General features: G+C 41.4%; 1 protein-coding gene across 2 annotated transcripts; it reads left to right on the forward strand.

The window, feature by feature from the left end:
• The first annotated feature begins 6 nt into the window (after window positions 1-6).
• Window positions 7-15,587, forward strand: CDPF1 (cysteine rich DPF motif domain containing 1). Of its 2 annotated transcripts, XM_042468973.1 has the most exons (6): window positions 7-161; window positions 2,998-3,089; window positions 3,991-4,233; window positions 7,084-7,210; window positions 9,939-10,050; window positions 15,369-15,587. In XM_042468973.1, exons 4-6 carry the CDS (start codon window positions 7,098-7,100, stop codon window positions 15,525-15,527), a joined length of 384 nt encoding a protein of 127 aa, XP_042324907.1. In that variant the 5' UTR covers window positions 7-161; window positions 2,998-3,089; window positions 3,991-4,233; window positions 7,084-7,097; the 3' UTR covers window positions 15,528-15,587. The 2 variants fall into 2 exon arrangements, with proteins under 2 accessions (XP_042324907.1, XP_042324906.1); XM_042468972.1 differs by lacking the exon at window positions 2,998-3,089.

The following is a 15,587-nucleotide window of genomic DNA, read 5'->3' on the forward strand; positions in this document are numbered from 1 at the left end:
GGCGCCAAACCAGTGTGGAGGCAGCCCGACTAGTGCGGGGAACCCGGAGCATGCGCACTCTCCAAGCCACGTCCTCCTCCCTCCCTCCCTCCCTCCCTCCTCCGGGGAATAATTGAGAGCGTTTTCTTCGGGAGCCGCGAAAGCCTTGGCTGAAAACTCAGGTAATAAAGTCTCCCCGAGGGACGCCATTTTGTGCCCAAAGGTGGCAGCAGGCAGCCTCGTTCTGCGCAGGCGCACTCCGCCAGAAGGGACTCTGTGGCTTAGCTGAGTCCTGAGGCTCTTAGGCCTGGGCCCCTTAGGGAGGGAGGGAGAGGGGCTCTGCCTCTGCTCACAAACAAGTAAACAAAAACAACCCATTTACTTAAATAATGGTTCAAAACACACTGCAGAAATGTTTGGAGCCGCTTTAACTGCCCTGGCTCAATGCTGGGGGGTTCTGGGAAATGTAGTGTTTCTGAGACGTTGAGTCTTCTCAGGAAGAGCTCTGGGGCCACTACAAACTACAATTCCCAAGATTCCCTGCTCTGCTCATAAACAAAAGCAACCCAGCTTAGTTAAATGATGGCCCAAATGGTGGAGACATGTCTGAGGCAGCCTTAACTGCCTTGGGTCAGTGCTAGGGAATCCTGGGAACTGGTTTTGTGAGGCATTTGGCCCTCTCTGTCAGGAAGGGTTCTGGGGCCACTACAGTTTGGACCAATACTTACAGCATGCCATGGTGTTTCGAGTGTCTGTTACTCAAGACTTGGGTTCGAGTCCCAGCACGGCCATGAAAAACCACCATGGGCGAGTCACACTCTCTCAGCCTCAGAAGAAGGCAATGGCAAACTTCTTCTGAATCAATCCTGCCAAGAAAGCCTGATGACAAGACCGCCTTAGGGTCACCATTCATGGGAAACGACCTGAAGGCACACCGCCACAGACCTCTTCCAATTCTTTTGGCATCCCAGAAACCTTAGCATTGAATGGGGCATAGATGAAGAGATTTGCTTTTTACATTGTTCACAGAAATATCAAACCAACCTAAAGTTTTGAGTTCTGTTTTTGTAAACATACATGCAGTATATATATATATATGTATGGCTGCCCTACAAGGGAGTCCTGAACTGAACTTTAGTCCTAAAAGCTATGAGCCGTCACAATTCTGTATATTTGAATAAAAACTTAATGGCAGAATACCTTTAAAATTTGGCATCAAATACACACACACACACACACTTGTCTCTTCACATTTGCGGCTTTGGCTTTTGTGGATCTGATTATTCACGGATTTTATTAATATGTTCTCTCCAGGAATATCTAGGTCCTCCAGCACTCTATGGTCAACTTGATTAATTAATTAATTATTTAATTATTTATTAACCAAACCAAATTATTTATTAACCACTATATCGTGAAGATGGTGAAATGCTAACAGGGGACAGAGAGAAGGCTGAATTGTTCACAACCTTCTTTGCCTCAGTCTTCTCCCAAAAGGAGAAGTGCTCTAAAATGGGGAAAATGGAATAAACCATGCAATAAGAGGACTCTAGTCCAGTACAGGTAAAGAAGTAGTAAAGGAATACCCACTCAATTATTAACCAAACGTCAACCTGAAGGACTTAAAGATCCCTAGAGAGAACACTCCACTAGGCATTTGTTGCTCCTCTAGCGCAGTTCTCTGGTCAATGTCTGGCAGATTTTGACCACAGAGTTGCACTGGAGGACCTAGAGATTTCTAGAGAGGTTTGCTCTCGGGTAAAAACAATATTTTTCCATATTCATGGGGGTCCTGTGCCCCTAACCCCAGAGAAAGTGGAGGGATAAATGTGTATAGCACCAATACATTTTGAAGTACTGTATAGAGTCTTTTATTGAGCAAGAGATGAGTCCCTCCCGAATCCATGAAGGAGCTAGAGAGCCTGGGGCCACGATTTCCTCCATCCAGTTGAAGAAAGCAAAATGCCTCTCAAATGCTCATGCTATGGCAGGATTAAAAATAGCTTCCTAATGTTTAGGTGGAATCTCTTTTCCTGTCATTTGAAGCTATTGGTTCTTCTTCTAGTTTCTGGAACAGCAGAAAACAAATTTGCTCCATCTTCTGCATAACACCCTTTCAGATGTTTAAAGACCAGCTATCATGTCACCTCTCTGTCTTCTTTAAGCTCAACATACCCAGCTTCCCCAGTCTTTCCTCATAAGACATGGTTTCCAGACTTTTGATCATCTTGGTTGCCTTTCTCTGGATGCATTCCAGCTTGGCAATATCACTCTTGAACTCAGTGGTGCTTCTTCCCTTGAAATAAACATGATTTTCCTCTTGAGGCAACCCAGAATTCGTTTGACTTTTTTCACTGCTGTATCAAGCTGTTGACTCATGCTTAGTTTGTGGTCTACTAAGGCCTCTTTTGACATGTATTGTTTTCAAGTGTCTGGAGAAGAGAAGATTAACCAGTGATATGAAAGCCCTGTTTAAATATTTGAAAGGAGTCTCCATCTTTGAAGGTTTTTAAACAGAGGCTGGATGGCCACCTGTTGGGGGTGCTTTGATTGTGAGTTCCTGCATGGCAGGGGGTTGGACTGGATGCCTCTTGGGGTCCCTTCCAATTCTATGAATCTATGGCCCCATACAGACAGACCAAAATAAAGCTGCTTCGGGTCACTCTGGAGGTATGCTATTTAAATGATGCATGTGTACTAAGAGTCCGGAAGCCGCACCAAAGCCAAGATCTAGTCCTAAGGACTGGAGCACAGCTTTGGCACAACTTCTGGACTCTTAGTACGCATGCATCATTTAAACAGCATACCTCCAAAGTTACTCGAAGCAGCGTTATTTTGGCCTGTCTGTATGGAGCCTATGTTTCTGTATCAACCATCCTATATTTGTACATTTAATTTTTTTCCTGCCAGGATGTAGTAGCTTACATTTATCTTTGTTGAAATTCATTTTGTTAGTTATGACTCAGCTCTCCCAACTGTCAAAGTCATTTCGAATTCTGTTCCTCTTCAATCATCTAGGTCATTTAGAAAGATGATGAGCAACCGCAGGGAGAGGCCAGAACCTGAGGCACCCCATTAGTGACTTCTCTCAAGGCTGAAGAGCAACTATAGTTGAGTACTCTTTGGGTTCAGATTACAAATTACACATCCATTATAAATCCATCCAACTGGACACTTCACAAGCTTGCCAGCAAGGGCCAGAGGAGTGGCCGCGTGCCCTGGCCCCAGGAGCTCACAACCTCCCCACCAGGACAAATGTTAAAAATGTAGGACAAATGTAGGACATATTTTTTTAAATTATTATTATTTTTCGTGTGTCCTCCATTTAAAAAAAATGTGATTTGTCCTACACTTTTTGACACTTGTCCCGGTTGGAGATTGACAGTTACAGCAACCCTAGTTGTTACTAGTGTGGATGGTGGATGGTGTTGATGTATATATTGTTCACAGTGGAACTCCTTCTAAGAATAAAAGCCTCATCTGAGAGAAGTTTACAGTGTCTCTTTGCTCATTGAGAAAGGGAGACGTATTTCTCCAGCTCACAAGTTGCTGGCTACAGTCATGAAGGTGGAAAATCTGGTGCCAAACGCTGATGTGTTGCCTCACGCACTGCGCAACATCAAAAGCGTATTAACAATATCTTTATTGGGCCTACACAAAATGCACGAGGCAACATTTTAAAGCTCCACTGGCTTCTTCATCAGGCAAAGGTGTTAAAAATCATACAGAAGGATTAAATATAATGATCTTAACAGGCTCAAGATGTTGTTTTTATTAGTGTCAGTTAAGATGGTCTGGAGGGATAGCAATGCAAACAGAGGCCACTCTGTGAGACAAAGAGCATGTCTACACGGTTGAAAAAGCCCCAGCCTTGCTGTTTTGTGGATTTTGGATGTTAGAGATAAGATTAGTTTGGTACGGGTTGTTTTTGAGAAATCCATGCTGGTTCATAGTAATCACAGTGTTCCTTTCCAAGTGTACACAGACTGACTGTTTAATGATCTGTTCTAGAACTGTTCCTGGTGATGGCGTCAAGCTGACCGGTCGGGAGTTGCTTGGATCCTTCCCCCCTCCCCTCTTTTTTTTGGAAGATATGGACAATATTTGCCCTCTTCCATGATGCTGGGAACTCTCCAATCTTCCATGAATTCTCAAAGATGATTGGCAGTGGCTCTGAGATTACATCTGCAGGTTTCTTTAGCTCTCTTGGATGCATCTCATCTGGCCCTGGAGACTTGAAATAATTTAGAGCAGGTGGGTATTCCTTTACTATTTCTTTACCTATACTGGACTAGAGTCCTCTTACTGCATGGTTTATTCCATTTTCACCATTTTAGAGCACTTCTCCTTTTGGGAGAAGACTGAGGCAAAGAAGGTTTGTGAACAATTCAGCCTTCTCTCTGTCCTGTTAGCATTTCACCATCTTCACGATATAGTGGTCCTGCCATTCCTTTGTTGTTCACTTGGACCAAACATAGCCAAAAAGCCCAGTTTGTTATTTCAGCATGAGCTTCTGAGGATATTAATCCACTTCTTTGGGTGCACTGGTAGATTCAGTTACTGAATTTGAAAAGGTGGGTCAATCTTCATGAAAACTCATGCTGAAATAAACTGGTTAATCTCCAGGGTGCTACTAGAGTCCTTCCTTCAACCACCCCTATTTTCCCTTTTGTATTGTCTTCTAATCTGCTAGTGATTGTATGGCTGTGCCATTAGAAAGCTGTTACAGACAGAACTCCTAACATACAGACCAGCACCATATGGAAAAGATGGCAGAGCACAGTTTAGGAATGGCGAACACACATCCACTTTGGCATCTGGAAAACATTTCTTCCTTTGGTATATTGGTACCTTGGAGGTGCTGTTTCTTCCCACATCACTCCATAGAAATGTTCAGCATGGAGATGAGCTAGCTTATTCTGGACAAAAGCTGTTGCCCATAGAAACTGTTTCTCTAGGACAGTCTGTGGTGTAAACAATGTGATGTTGCATTACTGCCAGTGCTTACTTAAACTGTGTCAGATTTTTTAAAATCCAGAATTAAAGAAATGAATCATAGGTCCTATACAGACAGGCCAAAATAAAGCTGCTTCGAGTCACTTTGGAGATATGGTGTTTCAATGATGCATGGGTCCTAAGAGTCTGGAAGCTGCACCAAAGCTGCACTCCAGTCCTTAGGACTGGAGCATGGCTTTGGTGCAGCTTCTGGACTCTGTTTAAAGACTCCAAGGAAGGAGACATTCCAAAGGAATGTGCTCCACTGTCAAACAGCTCATATTGTCAGGATGGAAGATCCTCCTCATGTTTAGGTGGAATCCCTTTTCCTGTAGTTTGAATCCATTGCTCTGGGTTCTATTTTCTGGAGCAGCAGAAAACAAGCTTGCTCCATCCTGAATATAACAGCCTTTCAAATACTTATACAGGGCTGTCACATCACCTCTTAACCGTCTCTTCTCCAGGCTAAACATACGTAATGAAATAAAAATCGCCTGTCTAATTAATGGTCAGTATTCAAATCACAGTTAGAATGCAAGTTGCCATGCTCTCTCTCTTCCTCTTTTCCATCTATTAATTTATTATCTGTTTTCTCATTTGGGGGGTGGCTTGGGAGGAATCTAGCAAGTGTACATGGAAGACTTTTGATTTTGTCCTCTAGAGAGCAGCAGTGTCCAAATTACTGTATCTAAATTATCCCTCACAGTCACAGACATCCTATATTTCTGGGGTGAATAATAAAGAGATGGGTTTCTTAGTGAATGTTGTGCTTTGTGGTTGCTGGTTGCCAATGTATTGTAAAGACTGATGCATGAGCCAGCCAGTGACTTTTTAGGCTTCATATGAACATATCAACAAACAACTACAGGTTCTCTGTTCTGGCATGAACTCTATTTTTCCTCTGTCCTGCTTCTTCATGAACATTCCTACTGCCTCTGACTCAGATGCTGATGGTCTCTTTCTCCTAATTTCTCCCACCTTCTTCAATTCATGTGTGCTTTCTCTCAAGATGTGTGAGCCTTTAGCTGATCAATGCCCTGTTTGTATGCCTTATCCTTTTAAGAAAAGTTTATAAGCCCCTTTCAACACAGCATTTGATTCATTTAATTGAAATAATTTCTGTCTTGCCTGTAAAAGGCAACTCTCAAGAACATTTTTAATTACTCTATGATCTGTTTCTGTTTTGTTCTTTCTGACTGATCCATATAACAGTGAGCCACAATGCTTTGTATAGATTTTAAAATATGTCCTCTTAAGGGTTTAATTTAAAAAAAAACATGCTAAAAATTAGAAATATGGGTTCCCCTGATTAACCTGGGGGGGGGATTTTTGCATACGGCCTACAAGCAATGATCTCTGAAAGTTGTAGTGTTTGTTTGTTTTTAAATTACCAGCTCCAAGCCATGGTTTTGTCACTTCATACCTCATACAGAGCCATAGTTTGCAAATCCTATAGTTTGAAAATCACTTGATCATTGCTGTGCAGATTGGCTGATTTAAGCCTTCGTGGTGATTGGGGCAAAGTGGGCAGCCTGATCCAGAAAGCATTGCAGTCTATATCTAATTGGCTATTCTTAATACCTAAATAATGATGGGAGAATACCCTGCAGGGGAAGAATCTCACAAGTACTGGTATGAATTTAATTTCGTAAGATTAAATGAAAGGTGTGCCCAAGGACGTTCTCTCTGACATAAACTCAAACTTTAGTTTAGGCTTGTCTGTACACAGTACATTTATTCTTGCTTCCTTAATATGCAGACCAATTAACTGATAAAGAGCTGCCAGGGAGAATAAAAAGTAACGTATAAATAAGTGCTGTGAAGACTTGCATAAGAAAGTGAGAAGCAAAGGAAACAAGATACAGTATGTTCCCATTCTATTGTGCTGCTGTATGTGGCCCTGTAATGATTACTTTGGTGTGTTACAAAATCATCAACCAATTTGAGCAGAACCAGGATTAATTTCCCTCTCTCCCCAACTCCATGTATTTATCTTCATATCAATTTAATATTCAGTTTCAGGGCAGTTATGTGGACCAGTGGGTACCAGTACTGGATTAGCTGAGTACCTCTGTTCACACTGTATTTGAAACTATTTTGATTTTGTAGCTGCAGATTCCCACATGGAGTTCAACAAAGAGCCTCAGCCTCAAGGTACTTTTGAATGTGAATTGTGTGGATTAACTGCCCCATATAGCTACTATGGGCAGAAACCGCCAAATGCCTACTCAGCTGCGTAAGTACATATTCAATTGCATGAGTACCTTATCACTTATTATCAGTGTGACATTTTACTGTAATAACAGTTTCTTCATGTGAAGGAATAGAACTGCACTCCATTTTGGCATTAGTTTGCTTTTTAACACAAGGGATGGGAATCACATGGGCTATCCCAATTTGTTGGGTGTTCAGCCCTAGGCCACCCGTTTATGGGAAAAATCACCCAACTACAGCAAAAATGAGTAAACTTCCCTTACTTCCGTCTATCTCTTCTGAAAACGGTGCCTTTCTCTTTCTACTTTGCTTTGCAGAAGAGAAGGGAAGTGTAACCTTCCCAGCTCTTTCTTTGGTGGCAGACCTATAAGTAAGCCCCAAATACTTTTGTAGTATTAGTTCTGAAGGGTGCACAAATCTGTGGCACCATAATAATGAACAGAACTAGAACTTTATACACTATGTTTTTAGGCGTACACTCAAAAATATAAAGTAGGAGTGTGACAAACAGGGCTTTGAAAATACGTGTGTTATATTTTCAAGAGATCCAAGAGTGACTGTGGCTTTCCACTGTGTGAAGGTTTGGCACCCTAGCCTAAATCCATTATTTAATGCCAGCTAGACATGATCCATTAAATCAGTGGAAATTACATAATTGTTCACTTAGCAAGTTCTCATTGAATTAGTGGGTTTACCATAGTTGACAGTACCAGTTGGATGTAGGCTTCAACGTTTGTTACTCTGTGAAGCATTAAACAGTTCTGGTGCCATGGCTTATTTCCCAAAGAATTCTGAAAACTTCATTTGGGAGTCTAGAAATTCTCTGCAGGAGTTGATGCTGTTGATGGTGATGAACTTTATATACTGCCTTTCCTCCAAGACTGAGACTCAAGGTAGCATACAGACTTAACTACATAGTTAAAACATACATTAAAACAGTTTAAAACATTACAGCACTCTCTGATGTCGTTTCCTGGAGTTCTAAAAGCCTTTCTCAATAAATAAGTATTAAAAAGTATTTGCCTGCTGGGGGAGACCAAAGAATGGGAGGGAATTCCAGATCCTAGGGGAAGATACCGAGAAGGCCCTTTCATGTGTTTCCACCAACTGTACCTGTGAAGGTGGTGGGACTGAAAGAAGGGCCCCTCTTGAGACTTTCAGGGTGCGAGAAGGCTCACACAGGGAGATACAGCCTGTCAGATAGCTTTGGACTTTATAGGTTACAACCAGCCCTTTGAACTGTACCCTGAAAAAGATTCCCTGGCTTTGGTCACTATGTAGAGACTTCTACCTTGTCATTCTGCAAGGACTGGGCTCACATCAAGATTAAAAGTAGGTACAGATTTAAAAAAATTAAAAAGTTATAATGCTAGGACACAGTACTATGATTCTCAGGCTTTTCTGGTTACTAAATAGCAGTAGTTAATTCTAAGCGTTGTAGTGCAGTTTTAACATTATAGATGCAGAAATAACTTGCAAAAGCAGCACAATTTACTTCTAACTTACCTTGTTAGAAGAGCCTGATGTTTAAATGACCCTGTCTTACCATCTTTATGGCGAAAATTCATTACGTATTGGTTGCTGAATGCAGCCTTGCCCTTACCTCACAGTGATCCTTAACTATTTCTCAGCTATGTCTGAGAGCCCCAATTTCAGGTTGAATCTATTTTGGTGACTGGGATCATTTTGCATCTGGTGTCTGCCAAAGCAAAGTGAGAAGCAGGTAGCAAGCTGCTCTGGACCTATTTTGAATGTAAGAATTGTACTTTGGTAACATCAGGTTTATTCTGCAGAAGTCACCAAATAGTAGCTTTTGGGACAAGGTGATGAATTCTGCTAAAATGGTGCATTTAAGCTATTCTTTTCGACAGGGTAGCTATGATACAAATCTGGATTTAAATTGGTTCACTAAAGGACTTGATTTTCATGTATGGAGAACTGCATCTTTAATATTCCAGGGTGAAAAGTACACACTTTCAGAAGTTCTATACTGGGTTTAGTTGTTCTTGTTCTTTTGTAAAGTTCACTGTTTGGGATATACCTTCTCTGAGAGCAGGTAATGCTGCTGCATCTTAGCATCAGAATTGCTTGGCTCTCATTCAGTCACATGGGATGGGGAGACACAGCAGAATGACCTTCCCCAGTGGAGAGTGAGTGAAAGAAAGCAAGATCCAGAGGAGTGATGCGAAATGAAAAGAAACAAGTTTACATCAGGGCAGAGACAGATCTGGGCAATGTATTTTGTAAGTGGCCACTAGTTCTCATGAGGAGACTGGTTTATTTGCCCAGCCGTTCAGTTATTTCTGTAAAAATATTTTGTGCATCTGTTTTATTTGGATGCTGCTTTTGTAAGTTTCGTAACAGAGAAACAAGCAAAGCCCTGCAAGCAGTAAAGGAGATCTGGCAGATCCTGACTCTTACTTGACAACTCAGCTGCTCAGTCACACTTGCCCATGCCTCCTTGGCTTATGCAGGTCACCCTGGGTTGTGAGAGAAGAAAACAGGGCAGGACTTTGCAAAAGAGCCTGTGGGATGGAGGAGTTTGGTTCCCTCTCTCTTCCAGGAACACCACCCTTCACCAGCCTCATTCTATCCTTTCTGCCATTTGCTCCTGCCAGCATGGTAAATCCCTGTTAAATATTAGTTGCTGACCTGAGCCTTCAGATTAGGTGTAAGAAGGAATTGCTAAGCAATGGGAGCTTCATTTTGCTGCTACTATGTCTTTAAAGTGTGGAACTATTCTTTCCCAGCCTCCTGGAAGAATGCTATGTCATGAAGGATCCATTCACCTCTGACAAGGACAAATTCCTCATTCTTGGATCGCAGTGTAGTTTGTGTCACAAGTGTGTGTGTGTTGGCACAGTAAGTAGCATGTGATGCCTGCTGCATTTATATCTCTGTTGACAGTTTCATAGGCATGCCTTAGTGACAGAAAATCAAGTTGGATGAGAGAGTCACCTTTTTATCCACCCTTGTATTACTACTGCCTCTTATTCTCCATTCTCTGTGACATATTTTAAAAATATGGCTAGCCACTTTCAATCTGTGTTAGATTAAGATCCACTAATTATTCTCTTGATACCAACACAGACTCCTTTCAGGTCCTGTATCCTGGCCATGTTTACAGTTCACAGGAAGGCCAAAGTCCAGTTGTTAAGCCACAATATGCACAAACAGCAGGAAGAAAACCAAGTTTTCTTCCATTTTGAGCAGGAAAACTCAAAATTTGCTTTGATTGTGTATCCCTGCATGACAGGAGATTGGATGGGATGGCCGTTGTGGTCTCTTCCAACTCTGTGATTCTATGACACGACCAGCGTTCAACATAGGTTCCTACAAACTAGACCTATATATAGCTCCAAACAAGCTAGCATTAGAAATTAGCTTTGAGTTAGTGTCTGGAGGCTATGAATGAATCTCAGCTGTTTCATTGTACTTAAACATAGTGCCTGATCACAAATAATGGGAAGTATTATTTAAGACAGTGCTGAACCCTCCTTTGTCAGAGGAACCTTCAGGAAATTTGCCAGTCCAGGCTGTTTGTGTATATGTTAAGCTTAATTGCAGATGCCCTAATGGTGATTTTATAATCAATCCTTTATCCTCAGCTGGTGGACTATTTGTGAATAAGCCATCATAGAAACATGTTTGTGAGGTAGTTATTAGGGCCAAGCGAGGTGCTTCGGCTGAGCCTATAAATTAAAGGATGTTCGAATGAAAATTGCTAATCAATAATAAAGTGTAGAATCTAATGGGATAGAATGCCTGAATCGTTCAAAACTCTGCAGCACAGATCAATAATTGCACACTCCTCCGTTCCAGCCAATAGACATGGTGGAGAATGGGCAAGGAATTTATGCATTTGGCTCTGGAGGCAATATTTCCAGGCCAACTGCTCGTATGGGCTGTGTACGCTTCCTGGAAGCTCAGAACTAGTGCACCTCAGTATACTGTACTAGATAAGTGCAAGAGATCATCTATGTACAGGACATGGTGATGTCTTTTCTAGCATATTCTGACTCACGCCTAAAAGAACTGGCAATTTTTATAGTCAAACTGCCTTGTGCAGAAAACAGAAGTTTCATTCCAATGCATGTCTCAATTAACCTAAGTACATAGCTACACTGCAAATCCATATAAGTCTTATACCACTTTAATATGCCTGATTTCCCTCAATTCCTGAAAACTACAGTTTGCTGAGATTTTGTTGGTAGCCTGTGGTGTCCCTCCCTTCTGCTATTGTTCCTTGCTTTCTCTCCAAGAATTTTGATGACAGTTACCTAAATGATTCTAATTTATGTAGTAAAGGCCTAAAATTGGATCTAATTCAAGCAGCTGTAGCAGCAAAAATCTTTTATTGGCTTGTGTTGGGCATAAAGGTTTGTGTCTGCACAGGACCAGTGAAGAATTCCATTAATGAATTTCACTTGTACAGAACATTGCAAACCAAGCAGGTATATCTTGGAGCCCTGTTTCAAACTGTTCCTTAGCTTTTGTGTCCTGTTTTGCTTGTCTTATGATGGAGATCTGTGGGTAATTTGGGTGTTTTTCTAGATGTTATCTCAAATAGCCAAAGCCTCCAACAATTGTGTCATTGCAGATAGTCCCGGCTACAGAAGAGGAGTAATTTTCCCAAGTTGTGCAATGGAGAGGCTCTTTCATCATATCTCCCACATGCTGAATATGCCATGCAAGGGTGTTGTCAGAAACATGATTCATAACCCAATTTCCCCACCCCCAATTTTGTGAGATGATACTGAGTTCAAGCTACTTGGTTTATTCTGTAGAAATGAAATGGTAACCAGTTTTGGCTTGCACTTGGAATAAAGTCTGTTTTCTTTATTAGCCTGTGGCAACAGAGCAAGCTTAAGACAGGTTGTAAAGACCTTGCATAAGTTATAAGAGCAAGGTATGTGGTCGATGGGATGGGGGAGGACATACAAGGTAATTTTAGTCTTGCTTCTAACAGGGGCCAAATGGCTGCTGCTGGATAATCAGCAAGCAAGGTATGAAGGCATTCATTCCCTTGTGGTGTTTGCCTGCAGCCTTGTGTTAGAGATAGGCAACATCAAGGCATGTTGGTTGCATTTACTTGTCACAGCTAAAGCATTTAGCTTTAAACCTGTGCATTTCAAACTCTTTTTTAAAAAGCCACCAAACCTAGTGTCCTCCCTTCTGTCGTTTGGCAATGTATTCCATAACTGCAAGCACAGTGTGGACAGCTTCCTTTAGCATAAACAGTTCTTCTGCTATGTTCAATGGATCCTTGACCAGAACTTGGGAAAGTTATTTTTTCACCTATATCTCCCAGAATCCCTAGCGAGAATGGCCAATGACTGTGGTGGCTGGGGGATTCTGGGAGTTATAATCTGAAAAACTGCTTTCCAACTCTGTCCTTGATCTAGTAGTAGTAGTCCCTTTTTCAGGTATCGACTTTCTTAGGCACACTAACAATATTCTGAACCCCAGCTTAGATCCACAGCAATCATCTGACTATTCAGCCAATAAAAAAAGAAAACACCATGCAGCTACAGCAGACACCTTCCCTTTGAGAACCCTCCAAGCCATTATAATTTTCTAGAGTTATCTCTAGAAGCAAGAATGTGAAGGCTGAAACACCATGTAAAATATAAGTTAGTAGTGGCTGAATTGTTCACTCCTCTCTGTAGCTTAACTACTCAACTAATGGCAGCAAATGGGAACAGGCCTGGTATCTTTATGTAGAGATGATTTGCTTTAAACAGTCAGTAGTTTGCAGCAGGCAGGAGATATAGCCAGTCTTCCTTTAGGTAATTTGTTCGAGAGGGGGGTGGAAAACAGGGCTTCTGTCATGTTTTCTCTTTTCAGTTCAGAAGGGAAAGCCCAAACATCAGTCTCTTCACTCAACCCCAGTCATATCTTGCCAGGAGATACCAGACTATTTGAAATGTTCAGGAGCTGTTAGTGTAGTATATATGGTTACTTGACCTTGGACAATTACATCTTGGCTATAACCCAGCAAAAAACCAGTCATTGTAAGTTCCATTGCCTTCAACTGGGTGTGAAGTTAAATTTAATTACAAAACCCATTGACCTAAACCTTATTATTGTTTTTGAGCAGAGTAGAATTGATTGGATTTACCCATGTGTTGTTTTTGAATACAGTAAATTGATTGGATTTACCACGTATTGACTCATCATGCAAAAATTGATTCAGTGGGTCTATTCTAGTTGTTCTGAATAACACTGAAAGCAAGTTGGGTTTGGGACATACACTATAAAAAATGTAATTAAAGACTAGGTTTATAGATTAACAACAAAACATATTCAGGGGTAGCCATGCTGGCCATATATACAATAATATCCAAAATCCACAAACCAACCCAAATGCCCAAAATACAGGATGCAAGTGTTCAAAGCTCCACCAGCATCTTCATCAGATAAAGGTGTTAAAAAAAATCAGGATTAAAAAGGATTGCATTTTCTCAAGGTATTGTTGGTACATTGTTCTTTGGAGGGATATCTATGCAAGCAGGTCTCTTCTCCTCCTGGCCCTGTGGCCCTGGGAACAAAGCATTCCAGAGTCCGGGAGATAAAATTTGAATTTCTATTAGTAATGCAAAAATGTGCTTCTTCTGAGATCCCAGATGTCTCCATTCCTTGTGAGGTCACAGCCCCCTTTGTTAGGCAGAGAACGTTAAATCACTCAAGAGAAGCCTCTATGCTTTTGCGTTAGGAAAATTGTAGTTGCTGTTTTGGTAAAACAGTTCAAATGTAATCCCATTTTTAAAAAAAAAAGTTTTACCTTTGTTGGAGGTAGAAACCCTGAGTAGTAAAGTCCCAGTCTATTGGTTCCGACTTTAGGATCCTCTGTTGTGGCTAAAGTGTGGTATCTTCCCATCCAAGAAACCACATTGGCCATATAGCAAGTACAATAACATCGAAAATCCACAAAATGGGGATACTTTTCTTCAGCCAACCAACATGCAGAAAATACATGATACTGTATAAGCTTTTGAAGCTCCACTGACTACTTTGTCAGGCAAAGGTTTGTAGGATCTTACAGGAGACCTCTGCAATCTCAGTAGTATACCTTTTTTGCATTGCTAAATGGAATTCAAATTTAGCTCCTGGAGTTTGCAATGCTTTGTCCCATGCCATAGGGAGGGGGACCTCCTTGCCTAGATATCCATCCAAAGAACAATACACCAACAATACCATGAGAGAATGCAACCTGTGACTAATGTCATCATTCCCTGACTGAACGAGGCACGTGTGAAAGGCATTTCGGAGTCCAAGTAACCATGTTGAACATTTCTCAAAAGTTGATGCAGCACTAACAAGGCCAATGCATTTAGACGGCATCAATAGAAGTATAGTGGTCTAGACAAGGGAAGGAATAGTGACACTTTCGGCTCTGGTCAGGCCCCACCTGGAATATTGTGTCCAGTTCTGGGCGCCACAATTCAAAAAGGACATTGAGAAACTGGAGTGTGTCCAAAGGAGGGCGACTACAATGGTGAAGGGTCTGGAAACCATGTTCCATGAGGAACAACTTAGGGAGCTGGGGATGTTTAGCCTGGAGAAGAGAAGGTTAAGAGGTGAGATGATAGCCCTGTTTAAATATTTGAAGGGATGTCATATTGAGGAGGGAGCAACCTTGTTTTCTGCTGCTCCTGAGAACAGAACCCAGAACAATGGATACAAGCTCCAGGAAAAGAGATTCCACCTGAACATTAGGAGGAACTTCCTGACAGAAAGGGCTGTTTGATAGGGGAACACACTCCCTCAGAGTGTAGTGGAGTCTCCTTCCCTGGAGGTCTTTAAACAGAGGCTGGATGGCCATCTGTCGGGGATGCTTTGACTGAGATTTCCTGCATGGCAGGGGGTTGGAGTGGATGGTCCTTGTGGTCTCTTCCAACTCAATGATTCTATGTTTTCTCCTGTGTGATTCTTAACACCTTTGCCTGGTGGAAAAGCCAGTGGAGTTTGAAAGCTTGCAACATGGTATCACTGTTTTGTGAATTTTGAATATTATTGTAGATCACAATGAGTTAATCATATTTCAAATTAGACCTGTTGAAATCAAGGGGATTTAATTTAGTAATGATTGGTGAAGTCTTGCTGACTTCAGTGCATCTGTTCTGAGTATGAATCCAACTTGGTATTAATTTATTTTTCTGTTTCTCTCTTTTTTTCAGGACTGCAGCCTTTTCTATTCAAAGAGATTCTGCCTCCCTTGTGTTAACTTACACATACAGGAGTTTCCTTTAGAAATAAAGCAAGATTTGGAAAAGAAAACCAATTGCAAATCCCAGCCTTCAAATAAAAGAGATTCCAGGGACTCAAAAAACCCGTAGTTTTTTCTGATTCAAGTTTTAGAAGTGTGTAAAAATAAAAGCCGGCTCTTATCTTGTGAA

Source organism: Sceloporus undulatus, chromosome 5 (assembly GCF_019175285.1).
Source record: "Sceloporus undulatus isolate JIND9_A2432 ecotype Alabama chromosome 5, SceUnd_v1.1, whole genome shotgun sequence".
NCBI classification, from domain to species: Eukaryota; Metazoa; Chordata; class Lepidosauria; order Squamata; family Phrynosomatidae; genus Sceloporus; species Sceloporus undulatus.

Excerpts from the sequence above, each read along its gene's own strand:
- CDPF1 (XM_042468973.1), top strand. The coding sequence starts at position 7,098 with ATGGAGTTCAACAAAGAGCCTCAGCCTCAAGGTACTTTTGAATGTGAA. Across the intron at positions 7,211-9,938 it reads CCAAATGCCTACTCAGCTGC|CCTCCTGGAAGAATGCTATG; the intron begins GTAAGTACATAT and ends ATTCTTTCCCAG. Across the intron at positions 10,051-15,368 it reads AGTGTGTGTGTGTTGGCACA|GACTGCAGCCTTTTCTATTC; the intron begins GTAAGTAGCATG and ends TCTTTTTTTCAG.